Raw genomic sequence first — 24863 nt, forward strand, 5'->3', positions numbered from 1 at the left:
CCCCTTGGCTGTTTCCCTGTGCATGGGACAAACAACCCCGATTTTCAAGTAAATAGTCCTTCTGGGTTCTCACAAAGACCCTTTCCTGCCCCTGTCACTTCTTCCCCACTGCACTACCTGTGACCAGACCCTCATTACCTGTCACTGGCATTCCTCTGACAGCCTCCTCCTTGGCCTGTCCCTCTGACCCCACATTCGTCCCCACGAATCCAACCACTAAGTTGTCCTACAGTGATCTTCCTGAGGCTCAGCCACTTCCTCTGCTGGCTCCTCTTCGAATGAAGTCCATCTTCAAAGCAAGTCATCTTAGGAGCCCTGGCATTTTCATGCCAGCACATTTTCTCACAGCACCTCTCTCTGCAGCTCCTCACTCTTCTATCTTCTGATTCAACCACACTAGAACCCCTTGCAGTTTTTAAATACGTCCTGCCCTTTCGCATTTCCAAGCCTTTGCCTAAGCTGAGTCTGCAGCCCAAAATGTTCTCTACTTTTCTGCCAGTTGAAATCCAAACCAAGCTCTCACTTCTGAATATCACCCCACAGTACTTACTGAACACCTCTTTCTCTCCTAATGGGCTGGGAGCCCTGGGGGTGGGTTCAGTGTTGGCTCTGAGTTCCCTGCATCCAGAGCACCTGGCACATGGTAAGAGGGCCATGGGTGTTTTTTGACTTGTACAGAACTGATGCAAGTCAAATGACATAAGGAACTTTTTTTTTCTTCCTTTAGACCCAAGGCAAATATGAATTTGCTCTGACAGAATATGAATCCTACTCAGATTTTGAGCATAATGTCACAAAGGCAGAAAGAAGCCAGTTTAGTTCCAGCTTTGGTTTTGCAATCCCGGGAATATTTGAATTTGGCATGAACATGGCAACTGATAATGGCCAACGTTTTGTCAGCCGAACCAAACGATTCTCTCATACTGTAAGTACCCTATTGGGGCTCTTCATTTTCTCTATATTCATTTGAATTTTCATGCCCACTGATATGTCCATAGTATAAATTACTTACTAGTTCTAGCAACCAATTATATTTCTATTATCTTGAAAATATCTTTACACACACACACACACACACACACACACACACATAAAATAGCATGGTCACGTGTTGACTTACTTTTTAGAAGACCAGGCAGCAGTAGCCTTCTCAAATTATTTACCCTCATTTTCTAATAAGCTTTTCCCCTTGGTTTTCATTCATTGAAGATTTTAACTTTGCCAGACCAGATCAGCTCTGGAGGCTTTGCAATTCAGCAGTTGTGACTTCCATCTCGAACTTTCAGCTGACTTTCTGCAAGTACCCCATATTGGGCTGCCAGTTGCGAGTGCCCCACCACCACCACGTCCTGCATGGTTCAGGGTTCAGGTTCAGGGTTCAGGCATTGGAGGAGACTGCACACAAATGAGAGACTAGACAAGAAAATATTAATTTGGGAATTGGGTGCCAGGCGGAAGCCCAAGAGAGACTCCACTTTGCTGTGACCTTGCCATCCTTTTAATTCAGGTTTTGGGATATACCCATAGCCCTTAGACAGGCAATTCCAGTAATAGCTCCATGGTAGCTCATCGGCAAAGATTTACATAAGACTAAAAGGTGGAAGTTGCTTCAGCTCCCTTTGTCTCAACTAGACAGTGGGTGCATGGCTCTGACCCTTGCCAGAGCCTCAAGGTTGACCAGCCTTTCTGACTCCTTGTCCACACCTCTCTGCTAGCGAAGGCAATGGGCAGCTTCTAACAATTTTCCTTTCCAGAAAGTCACCCAAAACTTCCTCTTAGACCAGGGCATTGGGTAGAGCTGACCTCTCAGCATGCACTTGTTTCTTCTGTATTTGTCCTGCTTCTTATTTGTGCCCTTCCCAGGTTCTCCTGTCCCCACCTGGTCTTTATTTAATTCATGATACCTTCCCTTCTGACTCCACAGGTTGCCTGGTGACCTCTTCTCTCACTACCCTCCTCTTTAGGGGCAAGCCCTGAGCCTTCCTCCCACAAAACTTTTTCTGTAAAGAGCCAGAGAGCAAATATTTTAGGCTTTGTGGGACCCTACGGGCTCTGTTTCCACTACTCAATTCTGCCACTGTAGTGTGACAGCAGCTTTGGAAATAAATACAGGGGCATAGCTGTACTCCAATAACACTATTTCCAAAGCCGGGCCTCAGTTTGGTGTGTGGGCTGTGGCTGGTTGTCTCTGGCCACACACAATGGCTAGCCTTCCTACAGCCTAGCTATGACTCTTTTTTTGCAGATCATAAAGAAGTTACTTTCCCAAGTCAGCAAACCCTGCATCCCATTAGAGTTGCCGCCTGTGCCCCTGCTGCCCCTGCTCCCCTTGCTCCCCGTGCTGTGTCTATTTCTGGTTGCCTCCCCTTCTCATTCCTCATTTGCTACTTTAAGGACCTGAGCGAAGAGCTAGCTCTTCCATGCTGAAAAGGACTTCGCAATATTTATGAGACTTGAGAGCTTGTCGGAGTGGCCGTCTCCCTCAAGTGTCCTAAAGAAATCATAAGAGTGATGACCTCGAGCCGAGAACACCGAGTGGTATTTGTAAAGTTCATCTTCTCGTTCCAGATTCCTAACTTTAAAGGTCTGGTTTTCCCATGTTGGTATTTCATTTAGGGAAGCAAATTTCTGCATGCGCGCTCTGACCTTGAGGTGGCCCACTATAAGCTGAAATCCCGAAACCTCATGCTCCATTACGAATTCCTCCAGCGAGTCAGGCGGCTGCCCCTGGAGTATGCCTACGGCGAGTACAGAGACCTTTTCCGCGATTTTGGTACCCACTACATTACGGAGGCCGTGCTGGGGGGCATCTATGAGTACACACTTGTTATGAACCAGGAGGCCATGAAGAAAGCAGGTACATGACCCTGGGGAGCTTGGCTTTCCTGATGGGGCACGTGTGAGCTATGTGTGTTCATGGGGAGAGGTGTCCATGAGTTGCCGGGAGAGGAGTTAGAAGCTGTGCTCCTTATCTCCTCCTCCCTCCCTCCCTGGCTATACTTTCAAAGTTTCATTTGCAGATTCCTCATCTGTTTTTTAACTTGGTAATGTTGGTCCTTCAGCCTGCCCTCTGTCTGGGAAGACCACTTTTCTACAACTATTTTCTCCAGACAATAGCATCGAATCTCAAGGCTTTAAATGCCTTCCACATGCAGATAACCCCCAGTTTGTATATCCATCCTGCACCTCTTCTCTGCAACCAAGAGCTTATGTCAAAATGCCTCCTTGATATCGCCATTTGAATCCTAACAATCATCATGCCCCCAAAAGAGATTTAAGATTCGAATGGTCTTTCCAAGTGTAATCTGAAAGTCTAAGGTGTGATCCCTGTTTCCCAGTTGGTATTGTTTCAAACAGTGTGGCACTTGTGAGGTTAAGGGACCTGCCCCAGGTCACATGGTTTACTGTGGCAGAACCGGGCCTTGGTTATCCTTCCAGTGTACTCCCTAGAAGCCACAGGTACCAAATATAAATGTGTGTCATGGTGACCTCAGTCTTACCAAGATCAAGGGTTCCACACCAATAGTTTATAAAGGGCTTCCATACTTCCTCAAACAGGCTCTGTGATCTAATAAGTTTGGGGAACATAAGCAATCCCACTTTAGGAGTTTCCCAAGCACACTGCCATGCCATGACCGCTTCACCTCGTCTGATGCCACACTGGTCACACTTACTGGGCCACAGAGGCCCCTTTGCTCATAAAACCTACTAGTACAAAGAATTATAAGTGATAGTATTAAGGGATTCATGTTTCAAGGAACATGTATGGGGCAATACTGATTACCAGACAACCCAAGTAGTCAAAATTTCTGTTCTTGCACTGGCCTCAAAGTGCTATAGGAGGTGTTACAAGGCACCCTAAGGTTTCAATGAGCCAGGGGTTGAGGATGCCTTGGGAAGAATTAGAGCGGGACAAGTGGGAAATGATCCAAAAATGAAGAAGGAATGAGGAATTGGCCCCTTTGCCAGGTACTGGACCAGGTATTTCATATTAATCAATTGACCAATTTATAAGTTCTCTCTACTGCATCAAAGATTAGAGATGAGTGGGTTGGGGAAGGGAGACATTGCAACAACATATATTCCCTGGACTAGTCCCTAGAAACTTGATAAGGAACCATGTTTTTGGAAAAGCACTTTGAGCACTTCCTCTCGTGGCTGGGTGGCTGAAGGGAAGGTGGTCCTGGTTTCATATACAGGCTCGGTCCCTGGTGCAGAAGTTGCTTGCATTTCCTGTCATCAGTCTAGCTTCCCATTGTCTGAACCCGAGTCCCTGTGTGGCCATGACACCCAACAAGCAAGGGCTGGGCCTCTAGAATCAACCACAGGAAAGGCACAGGGTGGATTACCTTTCAGTCATGAGCCTCTTTTCTTGCTTCTTGCAGATTATTCTCTTAAGGATATTCATGCCTGTGCCCAAGCAGGTTTTAGAATCGGTGCTGCCTTCACAGCAATCTACCTCAAGCTTGGTGTGTCCATGGCCCTGTGTGAGGGTGTGCTCAAGGAAATCAAAGGTGAGCATCAGGGGCACATGGCTTCTATGCTTATCATCTTTCCTTTCTAGAACTCCAGGACAAAGAAAGAACAATTTCTTTACATTAAATACTGGATATTCCAAGGCATTTCAATTAAAATAGTAAGTCAGCCCTGGCTGGGGAGCATTCTCCACACACTAAAGGTTGTGGGTTTGATTCCTGATCAGGACACATACCTAGGTTATGGGTTTGATCCCGATCGATATTTCTTTCTCTTCTCTCTCTCTCTTTTCTCTTTTTTTCTCTCTCTCTCCTCTTTAAATCAGTAAAACATATCCTAAGGTAAAGATTAAAATAATAATTCATTTAATAAAAATGTACCTACTTCTACTATGTGCTGGACATACAAAAATGAATAAAATTGTATTTCTATCACATGAAGTAGGCAAATAAGGAACCAATGACAAGACAGTGACAAGCACCAAACCCAGTTGGGAGCATCAGGGCAGGCTTCCTAAGGGAAGGGTCATTTGATTTGTTGCTGGAGGAGTGAGTAAAGAATCAAGTTGTGCCGGGACCAGTTTGGCTCAGTGGATAGAGCGTCGGCCTGAAAACTGAAGGGTCCTGGGTTCGATTCCGGTCAGGGGCATGTACCTTGGTTGCGGGCACATCCCCAGTGGGGGGAGGGGGGGTGCAAGAGGCAGCTGGTCGATGTTTCTCTCTCATCGACGTTTCTAATTCTCTGTCCCTCTCAATTCCTCTCTGTGTAAAATCAATAAAATATAAATTTAAAAAAAAAGAAAAGAATCAAGGTTGTGCTTTGGGCAGGAAAAAGATCTAACAATGGAAAATTAGTCTGTGTCTGGGTGGGGGTTGGCCTGGCTAGAGGTTAGGATGCTAGAGCAGGGGAGAGGGGGAGGAGGAGCAGGCAAGGAGGCCAGTAACTCCCTCAGACAAAGGGCTTTACAGAGACTAAAAGAGCAGGCGAAGTCACAAACCATACAGAAGAGCCCATGTGGCAGGAGAGACCAGATCGGAATGTGGCTGAGTTGAAGGTGCATAATGAAGCCAAGGTGTAGAGCTAGGCATCTTAGGAGCAGGAATACATGGGAGCTGGGAATCAATACAGCCAGTGGAGTGGGAAAGAGAAGCCGATCAGCAGGGCTGCAGTCCCCAACTCTCTGCATCTCCAGCAGCTCTCCTTTGTCTACTCTGCTTACTAAGCTTATACAAAGCAAGTTCCACAGCAAAACAAAACAACAAAAATCAATCACTGGTCTCCTGCACTGTAGCTGATGTGTGGTTGACATTGTTGTTTGTTCATTTTGGTGCTGCTGGGTCGGAAGGTGCATCCTACATGTGGAGGTACACATAAAACATAGGCACTAGCCCTAACCGGTTTGACTCAGTGGATAGAGTGTCAGCCTGAGGGCTGAAGGTTTGATTCCAGCCAAAGGCATGTACCACCTTGGTTGCGGGCACATCCCCAGTAGGGAGTGTGCAGGAGGCAGCTGAATAGATGTTTCTTTCTCCTCAGTGTTTCTAACTCTCTATTTCTCTCCCTTCTTTTCTGTAAAAAATCAATAAAATATATTAAATAATAATAAAAAAAAAACACATAGGCACTCTCTAAAGACAACTTGTGAAGTAACCTCCATCACATCACCAGATGGAACATTGCTCAACATCCCAGAAATCCTTGACAACCATGGCTCCTCCCTTCGTTCTGGAGATGACGCCATCCTGACTCCTCCTTTTTTAATAGTTCTACCTCCCATATGACCCACTGACCAGTGTCTCACTGTGGCTTGTTTTCTAACTTTATATGGATGGAACATCATCTTTTCAGTTCTATGGATGGGTTTTTGTTTTTGTTTTTGTTTTTTCATTCAATAGCATGTGTTTGTATATAACTATAGTTAATTAATTTCTCTCACTGCATAGTATTTTGCTGTATGAATACAAGTTTGTCCATTCTGTTGAATTTGGGTCATTTGCTATGTCATGCACTTAGAATCAGTGCTCCTATGAGTGTTCTCACATAGTCATCTGGTCTCTGTGTCTCCAGGGTCTACACCTAGGAGTGAAATTGTTGGGTTGTCAAGGATGCACTTTTGTAACTGTCTTCTAAAATGGTTGTCCCAGTTTATCCTCCTACCAGCATTATGCGAACCTGCCTTCATATGGTGTATGGTGTTGCAGGCTCAGAGCTGAGTTCTTTTAGCCATGGGCACATAGATAAATTAGAATGGAATGACTCACGGATATAATGGAGGGCTTTCTGGGAAACTCCATGAAAAAGGAAATCATTTTATAGTAGACACACTTTTGTAGGTTTGTATCCTGTGAAGAGCCCAGCCTTTACAAATTCTCCCAGCTTTGTCATCCCACACAATGAAGTGCTAGACCTTAAAGCTTGGGCAGTCCTATATGCATGAATTTCTTCATACCTGGCGCCTAAGAACTCTTATCTTATCTGAAAAATAAGGATTATATAGGTCTATGCCACAGTGAAGATTGAGTGAATACATGTACAACATTTAGAGATTAGTGATTAGTGACTGACAGATAAATGATCAATAATCTACCTATCTACCAATCTAATTACCTATGTATGATCTATCAATCTACTCACATAAATGTATATACATATGTATGTATGTATGTGTGTGTGTATGTATGTATCAGTTTTCTACTAATTATTTACATACTAGAGGCCCAGTGCATGAATTCGTGCATGGGTGGGGTCCAGCCAGCCCACCCCAATTGGGGCCAATCAGGAAGGAGGGGCCGCAGATGGTTGGCTGACTGGCCTCACCCCCGATCGGAGTGAGGGGCCCATTGGGAGCTGGGTTGGCCACGGGGAGGGGCCATGGGACGTAGAGGGGCCAATTGGGACCCTTATTGGGCTGGTTGTCCACCACAGTGCACATCATAGCGACCAGTCATTCCAGCCATTCTGTCATTCTGGTTGCTTGGCTTTTATATATATAGACTTACAATTTATTTTTCTGTTTATATCTATCTATCTATCTATCTATCTATCTATCTATCTATCTGATAGCTACCTTCCATTGACTCACTTAGTGACTGACATTTATGGATCCTCAAAATAAATGTCCCCTTGTTCTGCCTCCAACTTGTGTCCTATATGATTGGGTGAGCTGCCTTTTTCCTATTGCTATGTGTCTCCCTTCTGGCAGGGATGTGTCTATCCAGTTCTCCTGAGAAAACTCAGTGAGTATCATGGTACCCAGATTGTTAGTTGGGTTGCAGTAAATGCTAAGGTGCAAAAGTAGATTCCCTGACTTCCCAGGTCTCTGTGTCCATATCAGACAGAAACAATAGAAAAAGCATGGTAGAGGACTTGGTGGTCCGTGTGCGAGGAGGAGCAAGTGAATACGTCACCGCCCTGGCCTACAAGGACCTGCTGACAGCGGACCTGATGCAGGAGTGGGGAGATGCAGTGCAGTTTAATCCCGACATCATCAAAATTAAGGTACCACTGGGTAGCTTCTCTATCCATCCTTTCCTCTGCTCTGAGCCAAGGTGTGGGATACAGAGCTCAATAAGGCCAACCCTTAATCTTGAGGTGCATACATGAGAGTAGAAAATATATCTGGAGTGAACCAATTACAGTGTAACTGCTCAGCACCAACTAGTGACCCCCAATTCCCTCTCACTAGGGCACCCACGTTGCTAAAGAAAATTAAATACCAGCTTCTAACTACAGCCTTCTTACATTAATATTGTTTCCATTCCATCAGAGAATTACTAATTTAATTATTTGCTCATTTAAATATTCATCCAGGCAACCAACAAATAGTTGTTGTGTTTCACTGCTGGGATAGGAACTAAGGTACTGGAGGAAAATAGAGGGAGGTGCAAGGGTGAAAAATACAGTCTATGCTGCATAGTAAGACACACTCAGTCATAACTCTCTCACAAGGCAGGATAACACATGGGAATCATTAACATCTTTTGGGCACCTACTATTCTCTTGACACTCAGTCGAGAGCTTTCATGGTGTCATTACATTTAATCCCCACAAGTCTACAAGTTAATATGTTTATTTTGTGGCTGATAAAAAAAAATCAAGGTCATAGAGGTTGTACCCAATTGTGGCTGCTTGGGATTCTTTATTGGGTCCAGACCTGAGACCTGCACCTTTCCCCTCCCCTCCAGATTTTCCTACTGGTTTAGAAAATAAAAAACTAATGATCCCAACCACCTGTCACCCAAACAAGAGCAGTTTTGCAAACTAAAACTGAAAGGACATTTGCCAGAACAAGATTGTCACACACATCAGCAGTGGTAGGTGCTTGCCTGTGGGGCCTTTAGGATGGTGTCCATGTCATACTGTACACCGTCCTGCTCTTGCCATCATGTGTACAGTCATTGATGGTCCAGTGTCAGCCCCTGGAGGTTTACTGTTGCAGCAAAGGAGGGCAAAGTGAGGGCTGGAGCTCTGACTCAAGACTCTGCAGTTCCCAGCCCTGTCAATTTCCTGCAGGCTCTTTATTTGTATGTCAACTGCATTGTTTCTTCAGAACAAGAAGGCTGCCATTCAGTCCTCTTTCAGTGGTGACACTTAGGCAAGCATTGAGAAGGATAAAGTTGCAGGCAGCTCCAGAGAAATCTGGGGTTGGTTGATAGCATGGTGGCAGTGGATGGCATCACATATGGGCATGGGAAAGAGAATAGGGAAAAATATATAGATCCCTAGTATTTACATTTTACTTATCTCTTATCTGAATTTTTTATTTGAAACTGAAAATTAATGAATTGCCCTGATTGTCTACCTAAATAGGTTGGATATGCCACCCTGCTCATTGGGAATGCCAAGTGCCAAGTATATGATGTGATATGGGATGTGGTATGTGTGGGGAGGAGAGGGGACATGTTAGTATGCTAAGCATCTCAAGCAGGCCTGCAGACAACCTCAGGTGTGAAGCACTTTACTGAAGCTCAGAAGTTTCTCTTCACATATGGGATGCTATTCAAATCCTCTATTCAGTGGAGGGCTCTGGAGGGCTGTGTGGACTGATGGAGGGGAAGAGGTGAGAGAACCAGAGATGTTTTCAGGAGCAGGGGAGGCAGGATTGTTGGAGATGTTGATGCACCTCCTCAATCCGTCCCTAACCTGAGTTGGAAACATACATTCTGGGCAATTCACTCCCTCATGCAGTTTCTGGCAAGAGAAAACTGCAGATGGCTTCCCATGGTCTCTGAGGAGTTCTTCTCTGCAGAGTCACTGACCAGGTAGCTGGAGCAGTGATTGCTTCCAGGACAGCAGGGCCCACTATGGAAGCAATTCCTAGACACAGGTGGTGGCCAAGACTTATATACATAGACCTGTGGTGAAGATCACGATCATGATTCCTGTAGGAGCCAGGTGGGCAAGGCAGAAAATCACAGAGGAACCCATACACATTGTTTGATGGTAAACTTGAGACACAAAAAGATGGCTCTCTGTTCAAAGGAGTTACAGAAAAGCAATAGGCAAATAAAGAGCATTCTGAACACAGCAGATTGACATGACATTCAAGATGCAGGAGGCAAGGGTACATCTTAAATATAGAAAAGCAAAAATAAATTTGGAAAGTATCTGCTTTGTGATTATAACAAACATCAAGAAAACAAGAAATTGATGAACTAAAAAATAGAAGCTGAGATGTTTAGACACTAATCAGATAAAAAGGGAAGTAGCTGAATACAGGGAACCAGGAGCACAGTAGCAGAATTAAAACCCACATTGGAAACTATAAAGAACAGAATTGACACTGCAGGAAATTGAGTTGGTGATGTGGAAGGGGCTATAAAAATGTTTTTAGAATATAGGAGCGAAAGACAATGAGATTAAAACAATGACATGAAAGAAATATGATGGAGAGAGAGCACAGAGTGGAAATTAAAATCTCTGGGCCTTCTTCCTGAGAAAGAGACAAAAGTAAATGTGAATATGTGTTCATCACACACATAATGAGTGGAATTTCCTTGAGCTGACAGTGACTCATTGAAAAGTAGGCAAAAGTACCAGGGGGAAAAACACTATACTGAAACACATCCTGGTGATGACTTTTTGTTTGTTTGTTTATTTTGTTTTATTTTTACTTTCAGAACAAATATAGCCTATAAATGTAAAAGTCACACTGGCCTTAGAATTCTTTGCAACACTAAATACCAGAAGATAATGGAATGACAACCACAAGGTCTGGAAGGAAAAAGCTTGTGGCCCATTGAAATGATCCTAGATGGATAAGAAATCCCAAAGATATGTTGAGATGTTAAAGGAAATACATATAGGGTGGCCAGATTTAGCAAGTGCATATGCAGGATGTCAAATTAATTTTGAATTTCAGACAGATAAGGAATACTTTTTGAATCTTAGGATCTCCTCAGTATTTCGTGGACTATATTTATACTAAAAAGTTATTTGTTGTTTCTCTCAAATTCTATTTTACCTGGGAATTCTTATTTAACTGGCAACCCTAGTCACCAGGCCTATGATCCATGTACATTTATCTAGTGGTCAGGGTAGCTAGATTGTGGTCTGAGATCCAGGCTGATAGAAGATGTTATATGGAGCTTGGGCATTGCCTAAGGTAGAAAGAAAAGTATAGTAGTGAATGGTGCCCACAAAGATGTCAGACAACCTAGATTACACTGCATTAAGAACAACACCCAAATCTCAGTGACATGTTCTAGAGTGTACTCACTGAAGGCTTTCCTAACACCACTCAGGGGTCCAGGCAATGGAGGCTTTATCTTGGCACCTGCTCCCAAGATCGCCACAGCAGTGGTGAGGGAACAGGAAAAGTCAGCTCACTTTGCTCCCAAGGTGTCACCAAGAAGGAACACTCCCTCTGCATACCTTTCACTGCCTGAAACAAGTCACGTTGCAAACATGTCCTTAAGGATGGCAGAGATTGCAGCCCTGCCACCTGCCCAAAACCAAAGAAGCTGACATATTTGCTCAACAGTGATAACCAGTACACCATTATAAAGCAGCTTCATCAAAGATGCTCTCAAAGCACATCACTCTGACCAAGGGAAGGTTTACAAACAGATGGTGTAGTAGCATCGCCTGGTAAGATAATGTTGGACTTACACTGCTGAATAGCACCCTTAACAATAAATTCTGAATTTCAAGTGAGGAAACCATGTATATCTTTAAATGGCAGTTTACACACCAACAAAATAATTTTGCCACAAATGAAATTCTAAATGTGCCTGGAGTTTATAAGACATATCTCAAAGAAATGGACAACACTCAGAAGAGCTCAGATGATGAATAAAGATGCAAAATTTTCAACTTCTCTAGAAACTAAAAATTAAAGTAACAAAGCAATATTTTTAACCTATCAAATTGATAGTTATTAAAAATCTATAACACTTAATATCCATTGAGAGTGATAAAATGGGCACTTTTATAAAATGAGATAGGACTGTAAATAGGTACAACCCTTTAGGAAAAGAACTTAACTATATATATCTAAACTTTTAAAATGCTTATAGCTTTTGATTCAATAACCCTAAATGCAGGATCAGCTAAATAAATAATCTTAAAAGTTGGTAAAGATATATGTATAAAAACATGCCTTGATTTATGTTGTGTGTAATAGCAAAGGAGAAAAGAAAAAAGGAAACAACCTAAATATTTAATAACAGGGCAAGTGTTGTATATATTCTAGTTCAAACATATCAAACTCTAGGCCCAGGGTCCGCATGCCTCATTTATTCATCCGGTGTCAGCCTTTGAGTTTGACATGCTTGTTCTAGTTCATCCATACCACAGGATTCTATGCAACCATATAAATAATAATAATAAAAACAAAAACAAAAACTTTTATGCTCATAATATGATGTGAAGTGAAAAAAGTGGAAAATAAAACTATACTTTTCTTAAGCCACCTATTTGGGGTAAATATTTTTCCACTTACTGATCCAAAAATATATACTTACAAGAAACAGACCACAATGGTAACAGTTCAAATCCTTTTTCATTCCTGTGTGGCTCTTGTTAACTTTTCTGTGACTTAGCCTTTTCATCTATAAAATTGGAATATAGAAGACCACCTACCTGACTCATAAGATTGTTATGAAGATTCAGTTAGATTATGTTTGTCAAGTATTTAGTTCAGCACCTAATAAATGCTAGCTATGGCAATAATTATTATCATTGAAAATGTCAAGCACCAGGGTCCATTGTAGAGAAGTGTATGGTGCTGAACAGATAGGACCCATCATCTCTGCAGCAATATGATAAATAAACTTTTTATAAGGGCAGGGATGCTAAGGACCCAATAATCGAGGTGAGAAATTGGGACTCTGTATTTTTGGGAAGAGATGGGAAGAAAAATGAAGGAGGAAAGTAGGGAGAGAGGCAGGGAGGAAGAAGAAGAGCAAAGAGTACCAGCAAACCAAAGAACAGGCAGGTATGTCATATTAACTTGATTTAAAGAGGGAGCTGTGAAGATCTGAGAGTTGCTGCTCAGAGCTCCACCAAAGTCTGCAAAATGTGGAGAATGCTGGGATGAGGTTAGAAATAGAAATAGTCAAGCCACTTTTATTAATAGTCATCACGAACTAGTAGGAAAAACAAAGGCTTTGGGTTAGAACCCTGGTAATGCTATTTTATGAGTTATTTGACTTTGTTCAGTTACTCAACCTCCCCTGAAAACAGGACTAATAACTGCTGCCTTAAGAGAATAATGTGGGATCATATGTGTAAACCACCATCACAGCTTCTAGCACAAAGTATACCTGGAAGACTTATTCCAGTTTTGCCTCTGACTTTCTCCCTCTCCTGGTGCAAATCTCAGTGCTGATAGGATAAAGGCGTGGGTAAAGGCAGGCTTTCTCTGAAGGGAACGCTGCTGTTGGAGCTGGTGGTTGGTATACAGCAAACCCTGCCCTATATGCAGGCCAGCAGGCTAGAAGGTTCTGCAAACAGCCTCTGGATCAATTCATTGACTACAAAACGGTGAGACAATGGGACCACCAAGGGGCCTTGCTCTGCCTACTGGGGCGAAGGTCAGCATCAGATGCATTAAGAAATGGAAGCAATTTTCTTCTCACTGGAGGTTTCTATTAGGCATGATTGCCTGCATTTAGACAGACCCTAAACTCTCTAGGACTGGATTAGGGCAGGATCACAACCAAAATCTGGAGAGGAACCTGGCCCTGGAGCTGAAACTGGAGCCAAGAGACTAAATAGTTTGAGATGTGGCCTCTGGCTTTTCCTGACCTACAAATACCAACACTTCAATCTGTGGCTTCTCAGTCTCAGGAACTGCTAAGCTCTCTGAGAGACCAGCATCCCCTTTGTGCTTTTACAGTTTTTCTATGCATACTCTCTCCTCCATGCCTGCTGCTACTGGCCTGATTGTAAGGTCTTCAATCCCCTTTGATTTGATCAACTTTATCAGTAGTTTTCAATAAGCTCAGGGCTGAATCCTAGAGGCAGAGCTGAGGAGTTTGTAGCCCTGATCTTCAATTTATAATCTAACTAGAGGCCGGTGCACAAAATCCGTGCACTGAAGGGGCGGGGGAGGGGGAGCAGTGTTCCAGCCTGCAGCCTCTTCAATCTTGGACCCCTCGGGGGATGTCAGAATCAGGCCTACACCAGCAGTTAGACATCCCTTTCAAAATCCAGGACTGCTGGCTCCCTACTGCTCACCTACCAGCCTGATCACCCCTAACCACTCCCCTGCTAGCCTGATTGATGCCTAACTTCTCCCCTGATGGGCCAATTATCCCCAACTGTCTTCCCCTGCCAGCCCAGTTGCCCCCAACTGCTCTTCCCTGCTGTCCTGGTCACCTCTAACTGCCCTCTTCTGCTGGCCTGGTTACCCCTAACTGCCCTCCCCTGCAAGCCTGGTCTCCCCCCAACTGCCCTATCCTGCTGACCTGGTCATCCACAACTGCCCTCTGCTGCCGACCATCTTGTGGCGGCCATCTTATGACCACATGGGGGTGGCCATCTTGTGAGAGGTTGTGATGGATGGTCAACTTGCATATTACCTATTTATTATATAAGATTAGAAGACAGAGATTTCAACACATAAAAAATGTAACGACAAGTGAGCAAAAATAATTGGTATTGAATGAGCAGTAGAGTATTGTGAGCATTTCGTGTTAGGAAGGTGTTCCTTGAATTCTGGAGCTTGGGAAAGGCTTCCTGATAGTGGCTCTGGCAAAGTGTGAATGCTTTTGATAGATTTTGATAAGATAGTGATGTTAGGACCAGGTTCCTTTAATACTTTCAAAGAGCTGCTTGAAAATCACCTCCTCCCCCCATCAAAGAGAGATGAACCACCTGGTCCTCTCTATCCATTAAAAGTTTTCCCTCTTACCTGTGCTGTAAATACCCACATTATGCTTGTCTCTACCTTTGGATTCTGAATTTCTTGCGAGTGGGGATTTTATATTTTGCTTACTTGTGCTGACTTCCTGGCACTTAGGAAATATTCATTAAGTATTGGTTGACCTGAACTTGAATGAGCTTATTTGTGGATAACAGGTGGAGTGGGACAGAGAGACGATGGGGAATCCATCTATATGGTGGGGCATTTATCCAGTGCCATAGGGATCTACTTTGGGTCTCTGTACACTGACCCCTTGCCCTTTCCTGGGGAGCCCTGCTTTATGCTTCTATTTGATTAATGTTTTCTGCTGACATAAATGGCTTTTCTTGCTTCCCAGGCTTCACCGCTGTATGAGCTGGTGACCTCCACAGACTTTGCCTATTCCAGCACAGTGAAGCAGAATATGAAGAAGGCCCTGGAGGAGTTCCAGAGAGAAGTCAGCTCCTGCCTCTGTGCCCCCTGCAAAGGGAATGGGGTCCCTATCCTGAAAGGTACCATTTCTGGGCAGCTGGTGTCTCTGGTGGGAGCTATCATGTGGAGGGCTGGTTCAGGGGCCAGAACACGTTATCAAAACCACATACCCTCCAGAGTAGTTCAAGGAGAGTTTCTAGGTCAATCCCTAGCATCTACCTTGAGCCCCAGGGTCTGTCATTAATGTCATTAAGCTTTTTAAAATTATCTCAATGAGGAAAAGGGGGGGAGCTGGACACTGGAACCTCTTAAACATAAGCTTCTTCAAACTAACTCAACATTAGGACCATGGGCATGCCTCGGAGACAATGCAGCCCCAGTTATCAACCACAGTAACAAAGTGGGTATCTCAATAAAGTGAATATCTTAATTTTTTTGCAGTGGGGAGTCTTGCCTTTCCTCTGTAAAAAACAAAACAAAACAAAACAAAACAAAACAAAACAATAACAACAAAAATGCAATACCTATGAAAAGGCAATAAAGCAAAGAGCAATAAAACAAGGTATGCTTGCACTTGAGAGCTTCATAACTATTGATGCTTGGGCCCAACCTGGATCTTGATATGAGTATTTCTGGAGAAGGACCCTTCACCAGGATGGTGACACCCTCCCCACCAGCCTGCGTGTGACCCACAATTGCTAAAGTCCCCACCTCTTCTGGATGCACCTAGGAGACCCCTGCCCTCAGGTGTAGCTGATGGCAAAGCATAAGCCATTCGTCTGAGGCAGCAGATCCTATCCCGGGCTGCATGTGAGACTTACCCAGAGAGCTTTTCACAAACACAAAGCTGTTGATCCTGCCCAAAGTAATTAAAGTGAATCCTTTGGATTGGCCTTTATAAAAATCTCCCAGGTGATTTCACTGTAGAGTCAGGGCTGAGAAGCTGTCCTATAGCTGAATTCAGTGGTAGACAGGATCAAGGATTTCAATGAGTTGATAAACTAGTGAGTGTTACACTGAATTGCACTAAGTGCTAATAGAAGTGTCTGTTAGTCTAGCTCCCAAGGAGTCAGAATGTAAGCAACTAGGAAATGCTGCTCTGGCTCTCAGGATACATGGGTTCCAGCCACAAGGAGCACAGTAGGTGACAGCAGCATTAAACTGAAGACAAGAGCAGCCTGAGGCTGTGCGGTCTACAACAGAAGTGGGGACAGACTCAGGGAATTTCTTCTGGCTAAAAAAGAAGTCCTGGGCTGAGCAGAGGAAACCCTTTGTGCCTCTCCTGACTAAGACATGTGAGAAGATTGGAGGACTGGGGAGGGGTAGCAAGGATGGGCCACTAGGACTTGATTCCTAATTTTGAGGATTACACTGGGGTCCTTGCAGTGGGCAGGACAAACATGGAAGAGGCTGAGGCCTGGTTTCTTATGCTCACTCCTCTTGTGATGAGCTAACAAAACTCTGAGGAAGTGTCCAGTCTATCCTGGTGCCAAGACAGGGCACCTAGAGCAGCTAGTCCCAGCAGATTCCAGCCCAGAGAGCCCATTGGAGTTGGCAGTACAAGCCAAGTGGATGGAGCAAGCTCAGCAAAGAAGACATGTTTTCATGGAGAAAGATCCCAGCTACCCAGAGGATATTGAGGAGTATGTATCTACCTTATTGGACAAGACTGATATGAGCACAGAAGACATAAGTGAGAGCCTAAGGCTGGGGAGTTCTACCATTAGGACAAGGACACTGAGTGAGGGTCAGTTCAGCAGGAAGGAAGTCAGTCACCAGCTCAAGGTTTTGACCTAGGGTTGCTGAAATCCCCATTGCCTTGTGTGAAATTTGGACCTGGGAACTGGGACCCACCTGAGGTTCTATCCTGGAGGTGAGGGAGAACATGAAGACAGGGCAAGGATGCTCTTAAGGCCTGCTTTATGAAGGACAGTCCCGTGAAGAGATTCAGTGTGATCCAGATGAGAAGATTTTAGGGTGACATGTTACAGATTAACACAAGTAATGACTTACAGGCAGGGTATTAGGCCTGGCCCACGGTAGGATAAGACATCAAAGTGAGTTCCCCATCACTAGAGGTGTGCAAGCTGAGGTTAGATAATTAACTTGTGGTGAAAATGACCAGTGGCCTCTCTGACCATAAATGTAGCTTTTGACTCTGAGCACATAAGACTAGGCAAATATCTACTAATGAGTAGTATTCCTTAACAACCCCATATATTGCAACTCCATATGACAGCAATAAATATGTTTTTTATGAGCAAAGAATCCTTAAGAAAGGAGTAGGTATTCTTGGCACTGAATCTTCTTATTTCAAGTGATTCAACCAAATGTCCTTAACCAGATGGGAATGCAGTGATGTAGAGAACTAACTCCAAGGTTCTTCCATCACGTGGTTATAGTTCATGTTCTCTCTGCATTGTCTTTTCAGAATCGCACTGTGACTGCATCTGTCCCAATGGATTTGAAGGCCAAGGCTGTGAGATCACCTATCGTAAAAGTAAGGAGCCTTTGAGAGTTGGTGGGGAAAGGGAACGCTAGAGGAAGTCCAGAGAGTAATTCGAAAGAGCAAGAGCAAGGTGGGAGTCTGGTAGGGAGCTGGATGCTATGAAACTTGAGATCCATCTTGGCTATAAATTGTATATTTCATTGCTGTCACAACTGAGAATGCTTCATGTTATAGGACTTCTAATGGCATTTGCAAGTCTTCTGAAATGCTTACTTTTTTTTTTAATTTAATGAACTCCTATTCAGTCCTCAAAACCCGGTGCAGGTACCCCTTTGTTCTATAAAAAGTTTCCTAACTCCCTTATATCCCCAGGTAGAATTAGTGAATTCTTCCTTTGGAATCCTGTAGGACTTGGAACATATATTTACTATAGCTCTTAGTACATTGTATTTAGGGTTCTGTGTGTCTATTTCCCCTATATCTTTGAGTAAGGATGACATGTTTAATTTATCTGTGTCCCCATGTCCCAACACAGTTGCTGCTCAATGGTATGTGTTGAAGGAACAAATCAAAGTCTAAACTCATTAAGATCCCTTCAGCTCCCAAATTCTTTATCTAAAAGTTCTCAACTCCTTACTCCTCCTTCCTTTTATTTTCTTTGCTGCAGCTTTTTGGTGATACCATTATAAAAGGAAATGTTTATACTTGAAGTGTTAAGTAGAAACAATAAACATTAATTAGGCCCTTTACTGTGTACAAGGCACCTTGCTAAGTGCTTGAACTCAGCTGGGTTCAAATCCCACATCTATCATTTAATAACTGTAGCCTTGAACACCTTACTTCACCTCTTTGTACATAGGTCTTCTCATCTGTAAAATAGAAATGATGATATTAACTTTCTAATAGTGTTAGTGTCTTGAGTTTCTCATTAGATATATAAAGCACTTGGAATGATGTTGAATACATTGTAAGAGACAAATTATTATTGGCTAGTTTGTTTTAAAGCTAAGTAAATGGTGCTGCCTACATTAAATCCTTTTGATTTTTACATATATTTTATAGTTTACATAAATTAAATTTGTATTTTACACATATTAAGTTATTTAATCCTCACAAAACCCCATAAAGTAGATACTACCAATATCCCCATTTTACTAGTAAAGGTGAAAAAACAGATTTAATGTTAGGACCATGGAGTAATGGTCACACAGTTAGTACGTGTAGGAATCCAGTTTCAGGTCCCTTGGGTCTGATTCTACAGTCTTTGACCTTGATTCCTGCCTATACTATTACTGTCCCTAGGGACATGTTTAGGGTTGTCTTTACTCCCTCTCTTCCCATACCACAACCAGGCCTCACCCAGGGAACTGCCAGCGAGTGTGCAATCAGACAGCCCCAGGATTTCTACTGGCTGGCAGAGACCTTAGAAAAATGCTCCCCCAGCCCTCTCATTTTACAAATGGGAGGCCCAGAGATGGGAAGTAGTGTACTCAGAATTACACTGTGAGTGAGAGGCTCAGCCAGACACATAGTATATCTTAGTGGATGTAATTGATCATTTGCCAATCTCATCAATCAAAAAATCCCCCAGAGCAAAAGCAAATGTCAGTGTTATTACCTCACACAAGGCTCACAGTAGATGACATAACTCCTATTTTACACATTGAGAAATAAGTATCCAGCGTCCTATAGTTGAGAAGTGTCTAAGTTGAAAACCATTCATTCAGCAAATATTCACTAAGGGCCCCCTATCTGCCAGCTCAAATGCTGGGATTTGGTGGAGAGAGAGCAAATGAGATATAGTTCCTGTTATCATGGAGATTCCCTTTTAGGAAGAAATGTCAACATTATTTGAATTATCCCAGAAATATATTTAAAGTTTTAATTGTAACAAAATGCTGCAAAATTCTATGAGAGCTTCAAATATAAAAATTGATAGGGATTTAAGGTCAGGGAAGATTTCCCTGTAGGAGATAACACTTAAACTGATATCTGAAGGGTGAATAGGACTGACTAGATGAATAGAGGAAGGAAGAGTGTTCTTGTCAGAGGGACAGCATGGGCAAAGGCCCTGTGGTAGAAGGAAGCATGGTAAGAATAATGGCCTGAAAGGACAGTCTACTGGAGGTAGAATATCAGAAACTCAGTCCCCCAAACCCTTTTGGATTATACATCCTATCCCAACCATAGGGCAATACAGTGTAACAAGGACTAATTAATATTCTCTGACATTCTTTCTTATAGATGTCCCCACTGATGGACAGTGGAATTGCTGGTCAAACTGGTCTCCATGTTCTGGTGGACATAAAACAAGACAAAGACAGTGCAACAATCCAACTCCTGAAAATGGGGGCAGCCCCTGCTTGGGCCCTGCTTCAGAAACACTTAACTGTTAAGGAAGGGAGAGCTCCTCACTGTAACACTACTGTGGGCTGCACACAGCGAGAGTTCTGAGCTTTAGGAGCTCAGGCAGCCCACCCCACACTAACTGTTCTTCCCCACACTAGCTCCCAGACAGGCCAGCCCAGGGCTGAAGGGATGCTTAAAATAAAGATCTGAAATGCACATGACTGAAACACACAGTGAGTTAAATATATATAGGCTCCTGAGGGGCTTAAGCACCTTGGAAATCCTCACTTCACTGACTTCTACAGTTTTCTTTCACTCACATTTACCTAGTTGATAGTTAATCACTTTGAAGTCCTACTGTCTAACAGTGACTGGCATAAGAACGGGTGTCCAATAATGAATCAATGAATATCTATTAAGTTGCTCCTCTCTTGTGTATACTGTCTCTTTCAGTGATAGTGGCAATTCATAGTTATTGAATGACTAGAGGCCTGGTGCACAAAATTCGTGCATGGGATGGGATTGTCCCTCAGTCCTCTCCAATCTAGGACCCCTTTGGGGATGTCTGACTGCCGGTTTAGGGGTTGGGCCTAAACCGGCAGTCAGACATTCCCCTCGCAATCTGGGACTGCTGGCTCCTAACTGCTCACCTTCCTGCCTGCCTGATCACCCCTAACCACTCTGCCTGCCAGCCTACTCATCCCCAATTGCCCCCCTGCTGGCCTTCTTGCCCCCAACTGCCTCCCCAACCAGTCCGCTAACCCCAACTGCCCCCCCTGCTGGTTTGATCACCCCCAACTGCCCTCCCCTGCTGCCTGATTGCCCCTAACCTCCTCTGCTTCAGCCCCACCACCATGGCTTTGTCCAGAAGGATGCCAGAAGGTCTCCCAGTCTAATTTGCATATTACCCTTTTATTAGTATAGTACCAACCACAGTACTTAATTCGTCATCATGTTAATTCATTTTACTTTCATGACAACCTTAAAAGGTGGATGCTATAGATGCGCCCTATTAGCAGGTGTAGCAGGTGGGGGGATTGAGTCTTAGAAGAGTGAAGTGACTTGTCCAGGGCTATACAGTTAGCAAGTGGCAGAGTTGGGCTGCAAACCTGGGCACTTCGGTACAATGTTTTAAACTCATAATTATGGTGCTTCATTCCTCTCAATAAATTCAGGCATTTGATTAATGAATATTTTATTAAAGCATGGAAGACAGTGCCGTGTGTGTGTGTGTGTGTGTGTGTGTGTGTGTGTGTGTATGCACATGCATATACATGTACACACAAATGAGCGCACTATTAAAAAATCTTCCAGGTATCCTAGAGGCATGGATTCTGGTTCCTCAGTGATCTTGAATGCTGAGCACAGGAAGGGTGTGATTGTGGATATTGGAAGCAGTTGTTCTGGGTCAGAGCTGAATTGTTGTGACGTAAGTGGGTATTCAGAGGAGATCCTGAGTCAGAGCTAAGAGCCAGGAAAACTGATCACTACATGAAAGACAGTTAAAAAACAAACAAACAAACAAAAAACAACAACACAAGAATGGAAAAAATTAGAGGAGAGGTTGTGTTGGCCGGAAGAGGAAACATGTCAAGGAGAAATCCAAGTTGATGGTGTGGGGCAATGTGCCACATAAACCTTCCCCATGTCTGTACATTCCATGTGGCTCACTCAGGCTTCTGTGCAAACCCCATTTGGGGGAAGAGGGTATTTGAAAAGAATAAGAAGGCAGTTGATCTTCAGGTTACTAAAAACCAAAATATGTTTACTATTTAGATTTATTCAAGTGATCATGTAATCTTTATTGCCCTCATTTGTTCTATGATATTAAATGACCTCTTAATATTTTCTTTGCTCCTGGGTACTTTCTGACTGATTCTAGAACTTCATGTGAATTTTGAGATCAAATTGGTAGGGAAAAAAATAAGTTAGTGGAAAGTGAATTGGTTCATCCTATTCATTTTCAACAAGATTCTGTTTGTTGGTTGGTTGGGTGGCTTAGTTTTTGCCACATCATCTGCTTTGAGCTTGCCCTTGGGGCTCAGTGCTGGGGCCTATGGGCCTTCACATGCCCATGACACCAGCCAGCTGTAGAACTGAACAACCCCCAGAAGGAGCTGATACTTTACTGCTCCGGGTTGTTACAGCAAGTGAGATGGTTGTCTGCCTTCCTGCATCCCCATGCCCTCTGCAATTGAGCTGATGGCTCTGGGCCTTTTTTAGCTTAATATTATTTATTTGCTGTCTGCTGTTATTTCAACAGGCTAATCTAATAAGGTTTTATCTCTTTCATTAGACCGGGGCCGTATAATTTTCTTGAGTTATAATCTATCTTCTTTTAAGATTCCCTAGGGACAGGGGAGAGCAGTTCTGTGTTTGGTTGATGGGAGGCTCCCAGGAAGCAGGTGCCGCCAAATTAAATCCTGCATCTCAATCACAGCCACCACTTCTAATGGGAGATTTGAGTTGATTATGGAGATGACAGCCCAGGTTTGTGTTGATTGCATTTAGCAGAAATTGTTTATCCCATTAAATATGGTCTTGAAGGAGGTACAATTGGATTGCGGAGTACTGGCGAATACCCGGGTGACACCCAGGCACTGCTAAACTGTGTAATGATTATATTCTTATTTGTGGGCTGAACTTCCCCTCGTGGCTCTTTCTGCAAACAAATGCATTTAGGAGGAGGCTCAAACATAATGTAAGAATTAAACAAAATAAGTACAAACCGGGCTTTTGGAAAACCTTGGCAAGGACTGTAGTTCGTACCAGTGTAACTGTGTCAGAGCTACTAGTCCCCAGGGGGAGAGGGGGCGGGGGGAGGGAGGCACAGTGTAGGCGGTGGCTTGGCAGCAAGCCTGGGAGCTGAGCACAGCACAAGATACCTGGGCATAGGAGAGCTTTGCATCCAAAAGCATGAATTTCTGCAACTCTGTGAGTTCTGCCATGTGCTCAATGGGGGTGGATTGGGATGTGCTCTGAATCTACACTTCCTTCCTGTGTGACCTTGGGCTAATCACATAACTGCTGTGGGAATAATAATTATAATTATAACGATAATAATAGCTGCCAATTATGGAGTGCTTTTCAGTTTATGGAGTCTTTTAGCCTACATTATCTCATTTAATCTTTCTCTGAATTTGATGGGATAGATGTCAATGCAATTACCAGCTGACAGGTAGAGTAAGTTTCTAAAGGAAACTGGATCCTTACGATGAATGCACTGACTATGGAAATCAAGGTGGGGAAGCAGTGGAATGTGTGGGGAGACCAGCAGAAAGAGCACCTTCCAGCAGAGAATCCAGAGGAAAATGTCATATTTGTTGTGAAGAGGACTCTGCCCTCTCCCAGGCACTTACAAAACAAAAAACAAAAAACAAAAACAAAAAACAAACAAACAAACAAACAAAAAACAGGATAAGTGTGCACCTGGAACAGAAAGCCCTTAGGGTCCCAGCCAGCTCTCCCTGTGACTTCCAGGATTAGCATCTTGGAGAAATATTTTGTTTTGCAGATTGAAGATGTCTGAATGACAGCATGTCTACTCGTCAGTGTTTCCAGGCTTTGTAGACATTGTACTATAATTTACTCGTTTATCATCTCTCACTCCTTCTCAAATATAATGTCTATGGAGGCAGGCCTAGTGTCTGCCTGCTGCACTCATGTGTCCCCAGCACCCAGTACAATGCCTGGGACACTCAGGCAACAACGAGTAACTGCTGCATGAATGAATGAACTAACAGAAAAAGAGGTGAGTAGAGCCATGGGCTGAGCCAACCCATGTCTCCATACTCAGCCCCACTACACCAAGCTGGGATGGCCATGGGTAAACCTGAGAGGGGGAGTGAAGGATTTAGAAAAGAAAGAAGAGAATAAAGCTGGGTGCTAGGTAGGATGCTGCCCTCTCTGATGGAGAGACAGTGCCACAGCGTGCAAGCCAAATCTTTATTTTATAGCTAGACTCCATGAGGCAAAGTAAGGGCACGGACAAGTCTACTCAGTTACGTGTACCTGAATTCTATCAAGCCCACATCACTCAGCCATGTGGAATCACAGGTTCAGACCATAGGTTCAAGCTTACAACTATAGCCTTTGGCTATAATTGTGCTGGGACTTGCACATGGCTTTGCTATGAAAGGATCATACCCTCTCATTAGTACCATTAAAACCTGTCCAAACACCATAGCCACTCTCCACAGGGCCAAGGGCAGAACCTTCTCCCAAGACAGTGAGAAACTTTAGTGCATTGGTGGCACATGGTAGAGGCATCATGAAGTTCGGAGTGCAGACGTCTGATACTGGGGCAACCTACACGGCAATGGCCATGAGAGGTGCCTTTAGCCAGCATCACAGGCAACATTGCACCCAGAGTCAAGTAGGAGAGGCCAAAAGCCTATGTTAGGTAGGGGCTGATCACACTTGTTCAGGGTATTGGTGACCCCCACTAGGGACTACTAGGAAGCTTCTGGGAAACTTGACAGAGAGCAGAAATGTTGGCAATCATGGCACTGGAGTGACCCGAGAAGCACATTAACAGGTTGGTGAAGAAATCAAGGCTAAACAGGATTAAGGGGACTGCCCACTATGTGGTAAAGGCAGGAAATGAATAAAGTGTCACTTAAGAAGACTGTTTTCCAACATTCTGCCTCCACTTTCATTTTCTCATCATAGCAAACCAGAACGCCCACCTAAAACCTAGCAGCAACACTCAGGAATGGAGCACTTAGATCTGTGAGATTTCTGTTTACTGAATGTAAAGTCAGAGTTGTCTGTTTCTCCCCAAGTTGTCTTTCTTTAAAAAAAAAAAAT

The 24863-nt window shown here is 43.6% G+C and overlaps 1 protein-coding gene across 3 annotated transcripts in view; it reads left to right on the forward strand.

Moving 5' to 3' along the window:
• C8B (complement C8 beta chain) overlaps positions 1 to 21909 on the forward strand; it is a 44354-nt gene extending 22445 nt beyond the window's left edge. Inside the window, exons 6-13 of one of the 3 annotated variants that reach the window (XR_014793984.1) lie at positions 728 to 925; positions 2617 to 2857; positions 4386 to 4514; positions 7811 to 7974; positions 15183 to 15336; positions 17688 to 17756; positions 19950 to 20586; positions 20657 to 21909. Coding sequence is in view for 1 of the 3 variants with exons in the window: in XM_084872567.1 (XP_084728693.1) it covers positions 728 to 925; positions 2617 to 2857; positions 4386 to 4514; positions 7811 to 7974; positions 15183 to 15336; positions 17688 to 17756; positions 19950 to 20101 (1107 nt within the window). In the remaining 2 variants the exon portion in view is untranslated. Of the gene's footprint in view, positions 1 to 727; positions 926 to 2616; positions 2858 to 4385; positions 4515 to 7810; positions 7975 to 15182; positions 15337 to 17687; positions 17757 to 19949 lie in introns of all 3 variants that reach the window. The other 2 variants (XR_014793985.1, XM_084872567.1) reach the window with 2 other exon arrangements.
• The last annotated feature ends 2954 nt before the right edge of the window (positions 21910 to 24863 follow it).

Source organism: Pipistrellus hanaki (assembly GCF_964339955.1).
Source record: "Pipistrellus hanaki genome assembly, chromosome: 2".
Taxonomy (NCBI): domain Eukaryota; kingdom Metazoa; phylum Chordata; class Mammalia; order Chiroptera; family Vespertilionidae; genus Pipistrellus; species Pipistrellus hanaki.